The 19,139-nt window shown below is 39.3% G+C and overlaps 2 protein-coding genes across 4 annotated transcripts in view; one reads left to right on the top strand and one right to left on the bottom strand.

The window, feature by feature from the left end:
- Positions 1-4: 4 nt before the first annotated feature.
- parp2 (poly (ADP-ribose) polymerase 2) lies at positions 5-11,808 on the top strand. Of its 2 annotated transcripts, none has more exons than XM_062023129.1 (17): positions 5-176; positions 1,707-1,916; positions 1,995-2,171; positions 2,339-2,409; positions 2,879-2,929; positions 3,007-3,103; positions 3,173-3,248; positions 3,330-3,432; positions 3,513-3,669; positions 3,878-4,016; positions 4,102-4,165; positions 4,246-4,380; positions 7,296-7,423; positions 7,576-7,675; positions 9,962-10,060; positions 10,170-10,294; positions 11,176-11,808. In XM_062023129.1, the coding sequence occupies exons 1-17, from the start codon at positions 107-109 to the stop codon at positions 11,339-11,341; spliced, it is 1,968 nt and encodes a 655-aa protein (XP_061879113.1). In that variant the 5' UTR covers positions 5-106; the 3' UTR covers positions 11,342-11,808. The 2 variants fall into 2 exon arrangements, with proteins under 2 accessions (XP_061879113.1, XP_061879114.1); XM_062023130.1 differs by having other exon boundaries at positions 100-221.
- si:ch211-284o19.8 (protein lifeguard 1) overlaps positions 10,892-19,139 on the bottom strand; it is an 8,414-nt gene continuing 166 nt past the window's right edge. The window contains exons 2-6 of one of the 2 annotated variants that reach the window (XM_062023133.1): positions 18,146-18,419; positions 16,473-16,673; positions 14,787-14,915; positions 12,019-12,162; positions 10,892-11,945 (exon numbers count right to left, since the gene is read on the bottom strand). In XM_062023133.1, the coding sequence (XP_061879117.1) occupies positions 11,811-11,945; positions 12,019-12,162; positions 14,787-14,915; positions 16,473-16,673; positions 18,146-18,400 (864 nt within the window). In that variant the 5' untranslated portion in view covers positions 18,401-18,419 and the 3' untranslated portion in view covers positions 10,892-11,810. The remainder of the gene's footprint in view (positions 11,946-12,018; positions 12,163-14,786; positions 14,916-16,472; positions 16,674-18,145; positions 18,420-19,139) is intronic. The other variant, XM_062023134.1, reaches the window with a different exon arrangement.

The following is a 19,139-nucleotide window of genomic DNA, read 5'->3' on the forward strand; positions in this document are numbered from 1 at the left end:
TTGACAATCTCTATCTGACGTCACCGGGCAACCAGGAAGTGTATGTTTTCCCGCCCTCTCAAGATACTGTTTTTTGTTTTCACTGCATATTTTCATTTTATGAACAATGACGAGGCGGACAAGAAGTTCTAAAAGCAAAACGTTGCTACAAAACGAAGAAGTCCAGTCTCACAAAGGTATTAAAGGTTAGCTCGACCGGGCTGATAGAACGTAAATGCTGTGTAAGTCACAATTAAGTGTGTGTTGACCGCAAATGAGAGTAACGAAACTAGCTCCGTTTATTTAAACTGACTATTGTGATGATTTTGTTAAAATTGTACAAACGACTTTTTTATTAACTTTATTGCAATTGCGACGTTTATAATGTATGTATTAAATCAACTCGATTTGCAGTCGTGTCACAAACAATTTCAGGAGACTTTGTCCTCAAATTAAACAGTGATGCATCATTTGTATTATTACATGACCCCAAAAGGGACAAGCGGTAGAAAATTGATGGATTATTATACATAATTTGTTTAAATGGCTTTGATATCAGATACAGTTTGATGTCACAAAACACCAATATTACTTTACGTTGTTATTGAAGTCAACACTACAGGGAATAATGCATCATTTTTGATAAAAAACAACTAAAACAAAATAAAAAAGTGTTTATCATTGTTGTATTTCATGATGTTGATATATATGTATGTGTACAGCTCTGGTAATGGGTACATTCGCACCCACCTGCACAAATGTACTTCAAAATGTAACAATCAAAATAAATGTGACTTTTTTTGTTTACTAGGGCATGCATATATAATATGCATTAGTTTGACCATTTAAAATCAACGATAATGAAAAGGAGATGCTTAGAAATAGCATAAAAATGCAACCAAAAACTTGGAAAAACACGATTCATAGCGTTACTTTTTGGTGTAACCATCATGAGTGTTCTGTTCAGGTATATTTCTTTTATATTTTCTTAAATCATCATATTTGTGTATTACTAAATTTAAATATGTATTGATCAATCTTTAAGCTGTGTGTTTTTGATTTCAGTTTGCTTTTGACATCTTATTTAGAATTGTAGTTGAAACTTTTACAACCTTGTGTTGCGCTCATGATGGCGTAACCAAAATAGATTTCATTTAATGATCTTATTTTGAATATTTATTCCCTTTTTTACATTTAGTATATTTAAATATTCATTTATAAACATTGAATACATTTCAAATATCAATAAAATGCAATAGCCTTCATCTTATAGGGTAATGTTTAGTTACACCAAGTCATGAGCGTAACACTAAGCTTCATCACTTTGACTTGTAATATCTCTAATTATGGTGGTGTGTTATGCTTTTTTCTTTTTGGAACATGTACTATACATATAATACAATAAAGTCCCATATAAAATTATGTTTCTAGCAATAGTTTAATTTTGCCTTTGAAAGTAACACTCCAATGTCCATTAGTGGAGCTGTACACCTAAAGTAACACTCCAATGTCCATTAGTGGAGCTGTACAGGTATACAAAATATCCTCACATTTAATTACACATTTCTGCTTTGCTAACTTGCTGGCAGGTGTGCATTGAAGATCCAAAAATGTTATCTTCTCCAGCAACACAAGAAATGTACAGTTTGAGAACATAGCTCACTTTGTTTGTGGGGATTTTGTTCCACGAAGAACCATAATGTTGACATGTTATTTGATGTGTTCAGTGTGGCAGTGGCAGGGAGATGAAGGTCAATGGGAACCATACTCAACATCTGACAGTGCCTTGCTGGACTCGGCTGTCACCTCGGGGAAAACCTCCGTCTCTCTGACTTTGGGCTCGGGGGCGGCTTACGAGGTGGACCTGAAGAAGATGGTCCAAATCAATCCTGTCAGCAAGTACAAGAGGAAGATTCGCTCCCAGCCGGCGAAAACAGGTATGTGTGCTTGCGCCACAAAAACATTTTCATACTTAAAGGACTTTGAAGTAATTAAAGTTTTTATATGGCTTGCAGGAAGAGGTTCTGATGACAAAGGTGACACGAGCGCTCCTAATGGTGGTCCAGTTGAAGTCAAAGAAGAAGAGGAGGAGAGCGAGGAGCGGCCGGCTGCGACAGGCAAGAGGAAACGAAGCCAGAGCAAGAGCGAAGGGAAATCTGACAAAAGGCTGAAAGAAGAAACACAGAGTGAAGGTGCGTTCGATTCTTACACCTTTAGTCACCTGTACCACGTGTTAACATGCTTTGCCAGCATAAACCTGTGCATAAGACATGTTTGATCTCCTTTGCTGCTGTTACAACTGAACTGTGAGTTTCATAGTACAATATTATACTAACATTGCTGTTTTGATGTTGAACAGAAGTTGTGAAGACAGTGGTCATGAAGGGAAAAGCTCCGGTGGACTTGGAGTGCCAGAAGAAGCTTGGAAAGGTACCACAACTTAAGTGACTCTCATTCAAAGAGAATCTTATAAAACTGTGCTCTCAGAGGGCATTTGTTTATGTTTGAATGTCAGATGTCAGGGAACTGAGCAAATAAAGTACAGTCGTCCCTCGCCACACTGCGCTGTAAATATTGAGGCGAGTGAGCATTATTTTTTGGGATTTAAAACAAAATTAATTTGCTGAAAAAGTGTCGTGCACATTGATCTGATTGCATGTTATAATAAATTCAATTTAAAAGATTATACATTTCAGAACAGTTTATTTTTACAATATTGTTTTTGTTGACTCACTGTAAACTTTTAAGTGTCAACATGCTCTGATTATAATTGCCATTTGGCTATATATGTATTTGCTAATTCTACACTTAAAACTCACTTAATTATTTTCAGTAAAACAATTAAATGGCCCGATTTCCCAGCTTGCAGACTTTTCAGTGTGTCTGTCTGTCTTCTCAGGCTCATGTTTACTGTGAAGGAGAGGACGTTTACGACGTAATGATGAACCAGGTAACATGCTTCTCGGCGGTATTAGCTGCTGGACAAATATGCAAACAAACGTTCTTTTTTCCGTCTTGTTTCTGCAGACCAATCTTCAGTACAACAACAACAAATATTACCTGATCCAGCTGTTGGAGGACGACGCCTCCAAGGCGTTCAGCGTGTGGATGAGGTGGGGCAGAGGTCAGTGCGTCCGCTCATGTCCTATGTGTCTCGGTGTGACATTTTTAATGACTCTTTGGTGTCTCCCAGTGGGCAAAGTGGGTCAGAACAGCCTGACGCCGTGCAATGGAGATCTGCAGAAGGCCAAAGATATCTTCAAGAGAAAGTAAGCGCACCACCTTGGTTGAGTTACTCTTTTTTTAATATTTTTGGTTATTTTGTTTTGCTTTATGCTTTTTGGCTTCAGGTTTTTGGACAAGACCAAGAACGAGTGGGAACACAGAGCAAGCTTTGAGAAGGTGGCTGGAAAATATGACATGGTCTACATGGATTACAGCACAAGTTCTAAGGTACATTTTGGCACAAAGAACTAAGCTATCTCGACCTTGAGCATCACTGAATAAAAGTGTTGTAAATTTCTTCACTGCAGGATGAGAAGGAGACCCTGCCAGTCGCCGAAGTGCCAGAGAAGAAAACCTCCAAGCTGGACATAAAGGTCCAGTCTCTGCTGGAGCTCATCTGTGACCTCAAAGCAATGGAGGAGGTTGTGCTGGAAATGAAGTTCGACACTCGCAAGGCTCCCCTTGGTCAGCCCAAAACAATCACTCATTATAATGACAGCCAATTCAAGTCTCACACCATAAAGCATGTTAGTAAGCACTATTGTGGGTCTGTGTGTGTGACAACAAACTTCTCAATGCTAAGAGGCTAACAAGGTTATATTACTGACTTAAGTGTTATTGTAATGGCATTAATGGTTGCATGTAAATGTTTGGACTGTGCTTTTGCTTGCAGGAAAGCTGACTTTGGAGCAGATCAGTGCGGGCTACACGGCGCTAAAGAGGATTGAGACGTGCTTAAAGCATAAAGACCGCGCCCGTGAGCTGGTGGAAGCCTGCAACCAGTTCTATACCCGCATCCCGCATGACTTTGGGTAAGGAAGATGCGACAAATTAACTTGACAGAAATAAAATATTTAGTTTGATGTATTTATGCTTTCTTCTCTCCATGCGATGTAGACTGAAAACTCCGCCCATTATTCGGACAGAAGACGAGCTGAAGAAAAAAATTGAGCTCTTGGAGGTGACAATTGAGATAGTATGTCAGTAAAGTGTTTGTAACTATTTTTGAAGTAACCATCACTCTTGAATATGTCTGCTTAGGCCTTGAGGGACATTCAGATCGCAGTCAAAATGGTCCTGAGCAGCGATAATGGTGATGAGCATCCTCTGGACCGACACTACAGCTCCCTCAACTGCCAGCTGAACCCTCTGGACCCCGTCAGCCAAGAATACAAGGTCTGTCCCTGCCATGTGACAATGTTTAAATGCATTTCCAGAGAGACTTATACAGTTGCAACTTGTTTTTTTACACGCCGCAGTAGGATTTTTCGTTCACTCACCAAACACTGCACGCAAGAGAAAACCAGTCTGTGTCATTCCGTGGGATCGAGCGCCTAAAACAAAAAATCCCTTGCGTTGTTGACTTAGTCTCTGCTTTATTTGATTAAGACTGAAAAATAATCCACGAAAGTTGCGATTCTCAGCACTCTGATAAAGAAGGTGAGAAACAATATTGAATTCCAGAAATAACTCATAGCAAAGTGTAGATCTACCCTCTCTTCCTCCCCCTCGGCTCATCACCGTCTTAACTAGAGGTTTTCCAATACATAGAGCGTTTTCTATTCGGGCTCCAGTACTCTGGAATGCCCTCCCGGTAACAGTTAGAGATGCTACCTCAGTAGAAGCATTTAAGTCCCATCTTAAAAGTCATTTGTATAATCTAGCCTTTAAATAGACCCCCTTTTTAGACCAGTTGATCTGCCGTTTCTTTTCTTCTCTCCTCTTCTCCCCTGTCCCTTGGGAGGGGGAGTTGCATAGGTCCGGTGGCCATGGATGAAGTGCTGGCTGTCCAGAGTCGGGACCCCGGGTGGACCACTAGCCTGTGCATCGGTTGGGGACATCTCTGTGCTGCTGACCCGTCTCCGCTCGGGACGGTTTCCTGCTGGCCCCACTATGGACTGGACTCTCGCTGATGTGTTGGATCCACTGTGGACTGGACTTTCACAATATTATGTCAGACCCACTCAACATCCATTGCTTTCGGTCTCCCCTAGAGGGGGGGGGGTGTTACCCACATATGCGGTCCTCTCCAAGGTTTCTCATAGTCTTTCACTGACGTCCCACTGGGGTGAGTTTTTCCTTGCCCGTATGTGGGCTCTGTACCGAGGATGTCGTTGTGGCTTGTGCAGCCCTTTGAGACACTTGTGATTTAGGGCTATATAAATAAACATTGATTGATTGATTGATCTTTTTATTTTCCGACATGCTAATGGTATTGGAGCCTTGAGCATTGGCCGATATCGATTGTGATTTGATACAATATCAGCAGGAATCATAAATAATTGTACTATTTTATATTGTGGACTTAGAGGTCGACCGATATGTTTTTTTTAGGGCCGATACCAATTATTGGTCAAGGAGGCCGATAACCGATATTTAGAGAAGATATTAATTTGCAGTAAAATTTAGTTAAACATAAATAGCATAAGTCTGTTTTACAAGGCTTTAGGTGTTTTTTTTTTACATTTTATTTTAGGAATCGGACCATGTTTAATGGGGCGCTAATGTTGTGGTTAATTTAGCCCCAAACAACATCAGGGGATTCCAAAAAAACCTTTATTACATATGTCTAAGAGGAGCATTTACATTTGTATTTCAAAATATGGGAAATCTCCTAAAAATTGGTTAAAAAAAAGGGATTTTTGTACATCACATTAACTTGCAAGCTAATCAATTTTATAGCAGTTTATTAATCAATAAATCAATCAAAGTTTACTTATATAGCCTTTAATCACAAATGTCTCAAAGGGCTGCACAAGCAATAAATCCCACATCAGGGCAACTAAAAACTCAACCCAATGGGAACAACGTGAAACCCTGGAAGGGACCACAGATGTGGGGACTCTCCCTTTGGGCGACCGGTGTAATCGATGTGAAGTGGATGCGGTTAATAATGGGAGAGTCCAGTCTATAGTGGGGCCAGCAGGGGATCCTCTTGCATGTAGACAAGTCGGGGCGCAGAGACGTCACAGACTGATGCATAAGGAGTGGTCCACCCCCGGTCCCGACTTCATAATATGAAAGTCCAGTTCATTAGAAGGCCACCAGGGGATCCTCTTTAATGAAGACAAGTCAGCAGCTTCAACATATTCCACTCATCTTAGACATTGAAATGATCATATTTCCAAGTTAAAAAAAAATTCCAGGAATTCCCAGTTTTCCAAACCCTTTTTAATGTCGACTATTCCTCCCACATTTTTCAACCCGCTTCAACTGTTCCACCGTCAAATAATTCCTCTTAATCAGGACAAAAAACGAAGTTGTTTTTTGAACAGGAAAAATTCCCGGTTTTCCCGAAATTCCAGGAATTCCTTAATACCATTTCTGAATTAAAAATGTTACTCCTTCAACATTTCTCGACCGTTTTAAAAAATTCCAACACCAACCATTTCAACCCGTTCAGAACATTCAAATTGTTTACCATTTTCTAAAAAATCCCTCATTTCCTGGAATTCCCAAATTTTCATGAAATTCCCATTGAAATGAATGGGACATTTTTCAAAGTTCCACAACTCCCACATTTTTTATCTGATTCAAACCGTTCCAATTTCAAAATATTCAGACTCTTCAACATTCCAACTATTATTACATTCATACTTCATTCTGACAGCATTTCAGTTCAACTTCAGCATTGGAGCATTCACATGCAATTCCTTCAGGAATTACCTCATCTAGTTTAATATGTTTTTTTTGGACAAATGTCCTGTTTTTGACTGCATTATTGTTCAATAAAGGACACTTACTACGTATGTCTAACTTTTGTGCTATTTGTGTGCTTTGCTATAGTGTAGCTGCGAGCTCCTAGTAGCCTATAGCCAAAAGCCTACTATGTTAACTTTTTGTAAATTACTATACTAAAATACAAGAATCCTGTCTGCTTATGAGAAGACATTTAGATGTTACTTCGAACAAGTAAAGTATATGTACAGTACATCGGAGATTTCAGACGCAAACCTATATAATTCGATACTTGTTCATTTATACATTGAAATGCTAATTTTGTCTGACTTTTTTAAATATATTACTAATAAAAAACACTGTAGACATAAAAGTAATTGTCTGCAATGATGATTTTATGTCTCCATGTCCAGGTGATTGAAAAGTACTTGCAGTCCACTCACGCCTCCACACACGCTGACTACACCATGAGCGTGCTGGACATCTTTGCCGTGGACAGAGACGGCGAGACAGCCCACTTCACGTCACAAATACACAACAGGTCATAGCACATTGGAAATATTGGAATATAAATAATCTTATCCAGGGTCAAACTGCCTCCATCACAGAAAGCTTAGTGACTGTTATGGGTGTCCATGGACATACAGTATATTGGTCAAACTTCTAAAGTCACTTGTTATCCCTGGGATTCAGGATGCTGCTGTGGCACGGATCTCGCCTCACTAACTGGGTCGGCATCCTCAGCCAGGGGCTCCGAGTGGCGCCGCCCGAAGCTCCTGTCACAGGTTACATGGTAGGACAAACGTCATCGCATCCTGCAAACCATAGCACTCAGGACAGACAAGACCGATTGATATTTAACAGTGATATTACCGTCTGAACAGGTTCGATAGCATTTTACATGTTGTGTTTACATTGCTGCAATCTGAATCAGATCTGGATTCACTATTGTTTGACATTCCAGCTTCTAGGCCGATTCAATTTAGGAATACAACGATAGACGGTAATAATGATAACGCCAGTAAAACTTTTGCTGGTTTTATTCGTTAGCATGCAAACAGGTTAAGGCCTAGCATATTTCTAAGATCCATCCATCCATTTTCTGCCGTTTGTAAGATGGCAACAAATAAATAAAAGCCATGAATTTTGGTTTAAAATGTACAAAATTTGCTAAAATGCTGGCATAAAATATTAGCATGCTAACATTAGCATGCTAACAGATGATGGGCTCGCATACTTTTAAGATGGCGCCAAATAACGGAATCCATTTATAATAGATCAAAAAGTACGAAATTAGCTAAAGTTCTAGTATAAAATGTTAGCATTTTAACATTAGCATGGTAAGAGGGAAACAGCTAGCATACTTCTAAGATGGCACCAAATTAAAAAAAATCAATGAATATTTTGTTTAGAACATAAAATTATCTAAAATGATAGCTTGTAACTTTAGTGTGCTAACAGGGAAACAGCTAGCATACTTTTAAGATGCCGCCAAGTAACAAAATCTATGAATATTAGGTTAGAGTGTACAAAATTAGCTTAGATGCTAGCATAAAACATTAGCGTGTTAACGTTAGCATGCTAACATTAGAACAGATAGAATACTTCCAAGATGTCACCATGTAACAAAAACTGAAATTTGGTTTGGAACTTGGGAAAGTGTTAGTTTGAATGTCGAGGATGAGTGGAATGTTTTGATGGTGGAATGGTTTGAATTGGATGAGAAATGTAAGAATTGTGGAACTTTGAAAAATGTCCCATTCATTTCAACGGGAATTTCCTGGTAATCGTGAAATCTCGGGAAAAGTGTGACTTTTCGGAAGGTGATAAATAGCATGAATGAGCTAAATGTTGGTGTTAAAATGGTTGGAATTGGTTGAGGAATATGTTAGTAGTGATCCTTTTTTTTTTTTTAGATTTACTGTTACAGATTACCAGGTATTCCAGAAATTCTTGGAAAAGCTTACTTTGGTTTGGAACTTGGGAGAGTGTTAGTTTGAATGTTCAGGAAGAGTAAAATGTGTTAACAAATGGTCACGATGTACAAATACTTAATGATTGTTATTGATGACAATTTGTCTTTTAGATCTCACATTGGAAAAAGGTGTGGCTAAACTCAAAATTAAATTGGGATTTTTCTTCGGAAACAAGTCCTGCTTTTCAATACAAGTTAGGAAACGCTTGATTCTGACCACTTTTGTACCTTTGCTAGATTTTGGAGACTCGCTTTTTTTATTTAGTATTTTGTCCTGACACTTATTTGAAAAAACTGGATACTGTTTACCACTGTGCCTTACTTTTTTTTTTACTAGTTGTGGCAACCTTGTACACCATTGCGCTTTATATGCAAATGCAGACTGTCCATCTTTGTCAGTTCGCAGATTTTATCGCTGGATGTTGGCATGTTTGTTCCTACAGCCAACACAAATCTTGGAAAAAAAGCTTTCAGATATGCTGCTCCATGGTCATGGAATAACTGCTGATCTCTTTGGGGGAATTTCAGGCCATTTTAATGGATCGAGAAACTGTTCCTATAGGGCATTGTACTTGTTTTAAGTTGTTTTTGCTAAAACGTTTTATACATTGTTTTGACCTATCACATATACATTATGTAAGTAATTTATTTTTTTAATTGTCGTGTGTGACTGCTGCTGTTTTTGTTGTTCTTATAATTATTTCCTTTAACTTTGTGTTGCTGCCCTCTTGGCCAGGTCACTCTTGGAAAATATATTTTAATTAGTTTTTCACTTGGTAAATTAAAATTGATATTGATTGGTTGATTGGAAAGCTTGTCCATTCATTTGAATGGGAATTTTCTCGGAATTTGGAAAATGTCATCCATCAACATTTTTTAAAAGTTTTAATTAAATGTAAGTCATTTATAACAGTCCAATCTCGATGTATTTTGAATTGAAATTTGCCCCCGGAGTACATAGTCATTACATTTGTTTTAAGTTGCATTAAAAAGGGCCTTAAAAAGCATTAAATTCAATTTGCTGATACTTGCACAAACCCTTTTTATAGATGCCTTTAAAAAACATTGAAACTTTTGTTGGTTGTCACCTTGTGTCTCATTCAGTTCGGTAAAGGCATCTACTTCGCCGACATGTCATCGAAGAGCGCTAACTACTGTTTTGCCAGAAACCACAACCAAGTCGGTCTGCTGATGCTCTGCGAGGTATCAGAACTCAAACACACATTACTTTGTGGGATTATAAAATACCTGAATGCCTAATACCAGTCTGCAAGCAGTTGTAACAATCTGTGGTGTTTGTGTGTTTGTGCAGGTCGCCGTGGGAGACAGTAATGAGGTCTTGGACGCCAACTACAATGCCAACAACTTACCGGCTGGAAAACACAGCACCAAGGGTGTAGGACAAACCGGACCCGACCCCAAAAACTCTGTGGTTCTGTAAGCTCAGCTTCACACAACTCAGTGTTGTTTTGTGATTTATTGAAGTACAACAATGTCTGCAAATCAATAGAAGCACTAGAGTGGAAAATGAAAAATCTATCCAGTCTTAAGCAGTAACCTTTATCTTCGATGTGTGTGATGAAAGTGTAATTTAAGATTGTAATTCAACCACGCTCCTCCAGGGGTGTCCAAAATGTGGCTAATGGCTAATTTTTGTTTTCGTTCACCATATTTAAAAAAAAATCTAATAATTTCAACGTAATGAGATATGTATTTATTTTGCACAAATTTGCTTTGAATTCATCAACAGATGTAGATGTTTTGTTGAGATAGTTTAGCATAGGAATGCTTTTAAGGTTTCAAGATATATATGAAATTATTTATATAGATTGGGCCAATTTTAGAGATTTTAATTCTATCGTCATATCGTGATAATGCATGTTAATAACACGTTTTAGCTGTCTCTCTGAAAATTTGGCAATGAACGTATCCATAATTGTATGGATGGATAGATAATCTCCCACGGCAAACCAGACTGTATCTCACGGCACACTAGTGTGCCGCGGTACAGTGGTTGAAAAACACTGATCTAACAGCATACCTTTATGCCGCTATATTAAAAAAATCACATACATGCCTCAGTGTTTCCCACAGGACGGCAATTTGTTTGTGGCGTTGGTGAGTTCAAGGGTTGTCATGACGCAATTGCCAAAATTACAAAATTGGATGAAAATCATGTGGCATACATTGTGATCATGTGCCATGCAATTCTTGTTAAATGTTAAAGCTCCTATCACCATAACATTTAAAGTCACCATCATGGCCCTTAAAAAGCACGTTTTAAAGTACCTCTCCTTTCATTCGTTGATGTCTTTCAGGAACGGCATGACGGTGCCAATGGGTCCGTGCGTGAAGACAGCGGCACTGGCGGGCAGTGGGAGCGTTTACTCGCTCCTCTACAACGAGTTTGTCGTTTACAACCCGGGCCAGACGCGCATGCGCTACCTGTTGCGCATTAAGTTCAACTACTCATCGCTCTGGTGACGGATGATACTTTATTTAACATCATGTAGGCACTCTCAGCATTACATGGGCTATATGACGTGTCTTTCTGCCCATTGTTCAAGAATGTAGATGAAAAAACAACTTAAGACCATGTTCACACAACACTTGTTCTTAAAAACATATGTTAAAGGTACTGTATGTAATGTTAACCTGTAAAAAGTATATTTTAGGTCACTGAGCGCAATGACTCATTTGGAAAAGTGCATGTTGCTTTTTTCCGGAATTGACTTTCTTTAAGCTTCATTTTGGCTACAATGGTGACACCTGTTGGTGTGGCGTGATAGTTTAAAAAAAAACATCAGTCTGCGTGCGGGCATAGCCTTAATGCCTTGTTGTGTAATGCAATGAGATTTCAAAAGAAGCGTGTAAAAAGAGCATTGCTAATCATCAACTTTTAAACAGAGAGAAGAATAAAGGACACTTCGCCAAGATTGGAGTTTTGAATCTTTCACCGCCTCCCTAGCAGGTAAATGAAGATGAGCATAATGTCCAGGTAGATCATCAAAGCGGCGGTGACGTACTCCTCAGGATCCAAGCGGTGGCCCATCAGTCCCATCATCAGCTGACAGTCAAACATCAGGAACTGGATACGAGACAAAGCTGGCGTCTGGATGCATGTCTTACGGTAAGAACCAGTCAGTCTTAATGTTCCTTACCAAAGCATAGAGCAGAGCGCCCAAAGATCCATAGCAGACTTCAGCAATGTACGAGTAGTAGAAGGTGCTGAACACGCCAAACATCAGCAAGTCCACCGCCAGAACCAACAGGAGGCCGTGGCAAATGCTCAGATCGTAGCGCGTCTGCAGCCAAAACACACCAACACTTTCCTTCAGGAATCTTATTACAGATGTCAACAATATATTATTTCCATAGGCAATAATGGAATTACAAATACTTTGTTGTGTCCAGGCAATGGTTGTACGTGTGAAAAGAAGTGTTAAATGTATGATGTGTTAACTTTGCTCTCAAGTGAGTGAGCGTATGGTGCAGTGGAGTCTTACTGCATTCAACATAAGTCTGCTTTCTTCACAGAGCTTTCTGTTTTTGATTGATTGATTGAAACTTTTATTAGTAGCTTGCACAGTACAGTACATATTCCGTACAATTGACCACTAAATGGTAACACCCGAATAAGTTTTTCAACTTGTTTAAGTCGGGGTCCACGTTAATCAATTCATGGTAATTCATGTCTACATTCTTCTTAAAGTTAAAGAAAGTCCCAACGATCGTCACACATTGTGAAATTTGTCCTCTGCATTTGACCCATCACCATGTTCACCCCCTGGGAAGTGATGGGAGCAGCAGCGTGCGGCGCGCTCTGGAATCATTTGGTGATTTAACCCCCAATTTCAACCCAAGCAGGGAGGCAATGGGTCCCATTTTTTTATAGTCTTTGGTATGACTCGGCCGGGGTTTGACCTCACGACGTCCCAGTCTCAGGGCGGACACTCTAACCACGAGGCCACTGAGCTGGTTCTTGTGACGCGGATGTTTCTTTTGCAAAAAGTGGCGCAGGAAAGAAAAACATACGATGATTTCCCCCGGGAAAATCGGGAGGGTTGGCAAGTATGACAGGGAGACGCAACTGCTCTGTACTTCTCCCTACGTCCGTGTACCACGCCGTACAGCGGCGTTTTAAAAAGTCGTACATTTTACTTTTTGAAACCGATAATTTCCGATATTACATTTTAAAGCATTTATCGGCCGATAATATCGGCAGTCCGATATTATCGGACATCTCTAGAATAGAGTATTCCAATACTTATGTATGTGTATACATTTTTTGCAGGGTACAATGATTAGTCAACAGTGTCGTCAGAAATCGATAAATAAAATTTGTCGCTGACAAATTCATTTATCGATAATAATCATCGTCATAGCTCGTGTTTTTCTAGACAGAAATGGCTGCGGCCACTGCAATAACACTGCTAATGAAAACATCGAAAGCACAGGAACATTTCATCCTGAACGTGTCTAAAACACAAATAACTTGCTCAGTTTGCAGAGCGGACCTTGTTTTTCTTAGCAGTAGGTCTGTGATGCGGGAGCATTTAAATCAGGGGCATGTTGGATACCTGGAGGATGTGCTCTCCGACCCCTCGGTAAGATAGTTCGCTTGTTACTACCTAGCTAACTAGCTAAGAACAGAGAGACGGAGGTGTGTGAAAAATACATTTAACCATCATTTTAATTCAGGTCCTCCAGCTAAGCTTTATCAATATGCATGTGTGCCATTTTCTAGAATCAAGAACATTAACATTGCATTTTAATGTCATATGTGAATTTAAATTATTTTAATATAACTATTTTTATTATTTTGGCAGTTGAAAGGAAAATCCGTGGCACAATTGATGGCTTTCTACAGCTTGCTTTTAAATGGACAAAAGTACATTAAGTATGTCTGTTCACGCGTGCGTCGGTAACTCAACATTCACCATCAATTTCTGAGGCATTTCTAGTAGGAATGTCCGATAATGGCTTTTTAATTACCGATACCGATATCAACCGATACCGATATATAGTCGTGGAATTAACACATTAGTATGCCTAATTTGGACAACCAGGTATGGTGAAGATAAGGTCCTTTTTTAAAATAATAATAAAATAATAAAATAAAATAAGATGAATAAATTAAAAACATTTTCTTGAATAAAAAAGTAAGTAAAACAGTATAAAAACAGTTACATAGAAACTAGTAATTAATGAAAATGAGTCAAATTAACTATTAAAGGTTAGTACTATTAGTGGACCAGCAGCACGCACAATCATGTGTGCTTACGGACTGTATCCCTTGCAGACTGTATTGATATATATTGATACATAATGTAGGAACCAGAATATTAATAACAGAAAGAATCAACCCGGGGACGGCGTGGCGAAGTTGGTAGAGTGGCCGTGTCAGCAATCGGAGTGTTGCTGGTTACTGGGGTTCAATCCCCACCTTCTACCATCCTAGTCACGTCCGTTGTGTCCTTGGGCAAGACACTTCACCCTTGCTCCTGATGGCTGCTGGTTAGCGCCTTACATGGCAGCTCCCGCCATCAGTGTGTGAATGTGTGTGTGAATGGGTGAATGTGGAAATACTGTCAAAGCGCTTTGAGTACCTTGAAGGTAGAAAAGCGCTATACAAGTATAACCCATTTATCATTTATTTAACCCTTTTGTGTGAATGAGTGTAAATGGGGGAGGGAGTTTTTTTGGGTTGGTGCACTAATTCTTGTGTTTTTTATGTTGATTTAATAAAAAAATAATTTAAAAAAACCATACAGATAATAAAAAAAACGATACCAATAGTTTCCGATATTACATATTAAAGCATTTATCGGCCGATTATATCGGCAGGCCGATATTATCGGACATCTCTAATTTCTAGTTTTAAAAGAATCATTTAGGAGCACAATCAATAAATTTTGTGTTTCTTGACCTGTGCAGAGAAAGCGATGATGGTAAAGGAAATGGCCAAGGTCGACGCCATAGTGATGATCACAGCTCTGGTGTCGTGGTAGGAGGCCATGGTGCCCACCACGTATGAAAGGCTGATGGTGACAATGACCTGAAAACACAAAATACAGAGAATTGCAGCAACATGAAACAAGACAATCTCGGTTATTTGCTAGCTCAAGAAAGTGTTACAGTGGAAAATGAAGGTTAAATGTAATGGAGGAGCTCGTGTGCGGAACCTTGATGAAGATGCTTATGTGTAGATTAGTGTTGGGGGAGAACACTTGGCAAAGGGATTTAGTTTACCGTATTTTCTGGACCATAGGGCGCACCAGATTATAACGCGCACTGCCGATGAGCGGTTCTAGTCAGGTCTATTTTCATCCAAAAGGGGCACCGGATTATAGAGCGCATTAAAGAGGTCATATTTATTTTTTATTTACCTAAATTGAAAGCACTTCCTTGTGGTCTACATAACATGTAATGGTGGTTCTTTGGTCAAAATGTTGCATAGATGATGTTTTACAGATCATCTTTAAGCCGCTTTCTGACTGTCGCTTCAGGACGGGCCGTTTAGTGGGTCTTATTTACGGGGCTCACCTTCGGCAGCGTCTTTTCTCCGTCATCTTTGTTGTAGCGGTGTAGCGTGCAAAGACGGGAGTAGAAGAAGTGTCAAAAGATGGAGTTAACTGTTTTAATGACATTCAGACTTCAGTTAAATCAATAACCGAGCACTAGTGGCTCACTAGTGCAATAACAACGCCGGAAATGTGTCCCGTGAAAAACCGTCCGACTGGAACGCTCTAATAAGTCAAGTTCCGTGGGTGAATAATGTAAACTCACTACACTGGTATGTTTTAGCGCTTTCATGGCAAGTTTACTGACTAGGAATGGCAACAGCGGAGGATGAATGTCCCATAACGAGGAAGATAGAAAAAAAGAAGAAGCTTATCGACTACGTTGTCGGCACGGACTACAAAGGTGGACGCGCAAATTTTCAGGACTTATGCAGATCCCAAATACAGATCAGCAGGTACCAGAAGGTAAGAAAAGTAGATTTTGCATAATATTGCGAAACAAAACGCCAGATAATATGTCTTACCTTATACACACACCATAATAATACTGGTATGTTGAAGCACAGTACAATCCATCAAGCGGTGCGGCTTCATAGCTTACCAAAGTCGTACTAAAACATTTTGATAGATTTTTGAGGGCAGTGTGTAATGTTCTATATTTTTAATAAAACATACAATTTTGGTGTTGTTTACTTGAGTCATATTGCAGTCTTCACATATCTCTTGTGTGACTGCCATTATCTTGCATTCTACACGTATCTCTTATGTGTGACTGCCATCTACTGGTCACACTTATCATTTCACCATGTATTAAATGAAATAGCTTCAAGGTCAGTAAGCACACCCAAAATGATTCTGTGCATTAGGCGCACCGTCGAGTTTTGAGAAAATTAAAGGATTTTAAGAACTCTTTATAGTCCGAAAAATAAGATAAATGAAAACTGCAGTGGTGAACCCTGAAGAACACCAGCATCTTCTGTTTTAACTTCCATCACTGCTGTATTGTGCTATCTTTGATGAACTCAATTTGCTGTGTTTTGGTTGACTTTCCAGCGAAACAATTAGGGTGCTTGACATCTTTGGAGACCCACCAGGCTCACGATGTTCCAGGGGTGACGACGACTGAGGGACTGGCAACAGCTGAGGGCGATGGCGACCACAGCAAAGATGCAGAAGGAGCTGATATAGGCATAAAAGTTATACTGGACCGCTTTCTTGACCACATCGGAGAAGGTGAACACAGACACTACAGTGAAGGTGAACACTAGCTGAAGGGTCAGGATGCTGAACACCTGCATGGGGAGACAGGCGCTATTGAATTAACATGTCAGATTTCACCACATCCTGTAAGCGATAGCAGCACAGCACTCGGAGCGCACTGATTCTAGACCAACTAATAAGTGATGATTACTAAGCCATACGATAACCGAAAAGCTTTGCTGAAAGCCGACTGTGTTTACATTATTGCAACCTGGATCAGATTTGGATTTAGCATTGATGGATACTACAACTGCTTGCATAGCGAGTAGGGTTGCAAAGGGGTGGAAAGTACATTTCCGGAAATTTACCATAGGAAGTTAAGCTCGGGAAGTTTGGAAATATTGACCATTTTTTGATTATTCAAAGTTGGACACCGTCCATGAGAATTAATGGGGAATTACAATAATTATATATTATTGGGCACTTGTCTATATGCTGCTGCATCTTTTTGGCATTTTTGACGTAGCTCTTTGCACAGTATTTGCAAATGTACACAGCTTTTCCGCCTACATTGTTTGGGGTGAAATGTCTCCACACATCAGATGGTGTATGTGGCATTATTCTGTTTGTATTTATTTATTCCTTTAAAACACTAATGCAATGCCACACACAGATATAAATAGTCAGCTAAACAATTGGAGTAGTCTTTAAAAATATTTTACTGATGGACGAATGAATAGAAATAGGCTGGATGAATAAATGAACACTCAATCAGCATGCTAAATTAAACTATAACCTACATTCTTGTATGACAACAGAATTGCTAGCAGAACAGAAGGCAGAGGAAACTACACGTTTTGATTTAGTATTTGCTAGTTGAACTTTACAGATCACGAAAAAGGTACATTCGAATCACTAACGTTAGCATAAATGAATGGGATTTAACATAGAGAAAATTAGCATCATGGCTAACGGAGAAATATTTTCGGTTCATTATGAGACTGTGGTGATACATAAACCTAGTTAGCTAGAGATATTGGCCCCAAAATCATTTAACAAGTACAGAAACAGCTAGCTAGCTTGAGTGGAAGTCTGCTGGAGTAGTCTACAGTCATACAGTAACAAGCAATTACACCTCTATTAAACTCAAATACCATAGATCAAATATATTTACCCCAGTAATATCATCAAAACTTACCTGACTGGATGAAGTCCTTGGGCTCAAATACTAGTGTGGTCTCAATAGCGCTGCTGTAGTGTGTAGCATGCTGGGAATGATCTGTGCATGTGATGGAAGAATGCACGGCACATGTGATGGAGGAATGCACAGTGCAGGGTTGAAATTCTACTGAATTTGCATGAAATCAGGTTGTTTTAGCTAATAATCATGCTGCAAGATCTAGCATGTTTCAGTTTGAGTTTATTTTGAGCATGTTGCATTCAATGTTTATTTATTGCCATTCATTTCCCATTAATTCCCGTTCATTCGCATGGAAAGTTTCCAACTTTGAATATTCCCGGAATTTTGCAACCCTAATAGCGAGTCAGTGAAAGGTGCACCAACCTTCCGAACAAACGCCCTCCTCACTGCCTTGTCCTGGAAAGCAGACGACTCGTAAAGCGGAACCGCTTCCGGCGTAGAATCCGGTTTTGTATCGGGGGAAGACTCGCATTCCGCCGCATCACCTTTGGCCTCAGGGTCTTCGGGCGAGTCTTGGGAGTACGGGGGCGGCGGCTGCTGCCGCCCCTCTTCATCGTACGGTGGTGGTGGCGTGTCCAAAAAGGCGGGCTCGATTGATATCTCTCCTTGGTCAGACATTCTACAACACGGACGTTACCTTAAAAAATCATATAAAAGTCATCGATTTTTTTATCTTGAGTGAGGAAGTGCTATGTTGGCCAAGCCTGTGTTGCATCATTTTACAAAACATGTAATTCCCCTGAAATGTTCCAGCGTGCGGACATTCTAGTTCATTTTAAGACTATTTGCATTTTTTGGTTTATTTTAGACACAAATTCAATGATTTCAACATGTTTCTCATACCATACTGAGTGAATATGACAAAAACAGATACATTTATTATTACTGCCTCTCTAAGGGTAACTCCAGATGCGTTCAAGGTCACTCGGAAAAATTCAACATTAGGTGGCAAAATTAGTACGTGTATTAGTGCTGTCAAACGGATGCAATCACACTTTTACAATTTGATTAATCGCAGTAAATATTTTGACAAAAATGCAGTTTTACGGTCAGAATGTTATGCAGGAACAATTTTTAAATGTTTTATTTGAATTTATTTGCTCAAAACAGTCTGGTCACTGACTGCAAAGCAACCTGCTCCACCTTTCAGGTAATCATCTACAGTTAAAATAAAGGAGCATGTGTGGTCAAAATTAATTGCCCGATTAATATGAATTTATACATGATTAATGCGATAATGTTTCTTGATTAATGTGTGAACACGTTAACATTGACAGCCCAAATGTGTATTATATATTTTAAAGATATTTAAAATGTTAAAAAAAATACAAATATCCCAAATTAAACAATTGTATCA

The sequence above is a fragment of the Entelurus aequoreus genome, linkage group LG16 (assembly GCF_033978785.1).
Source record: "Entelurus aequoreus isolate RoL-2023_Sb linkage group LG16, RoL_Eaeq_v1.1, whole genome shotgun sequence".
In the NCBI taxonomy this organism is placed as follows: Eukaryota; Metazoa; Chordata; class Actinopteri; order Syngnathiformes; family Syngnathidae; genus Entelurus; species Entelurus aequoreus.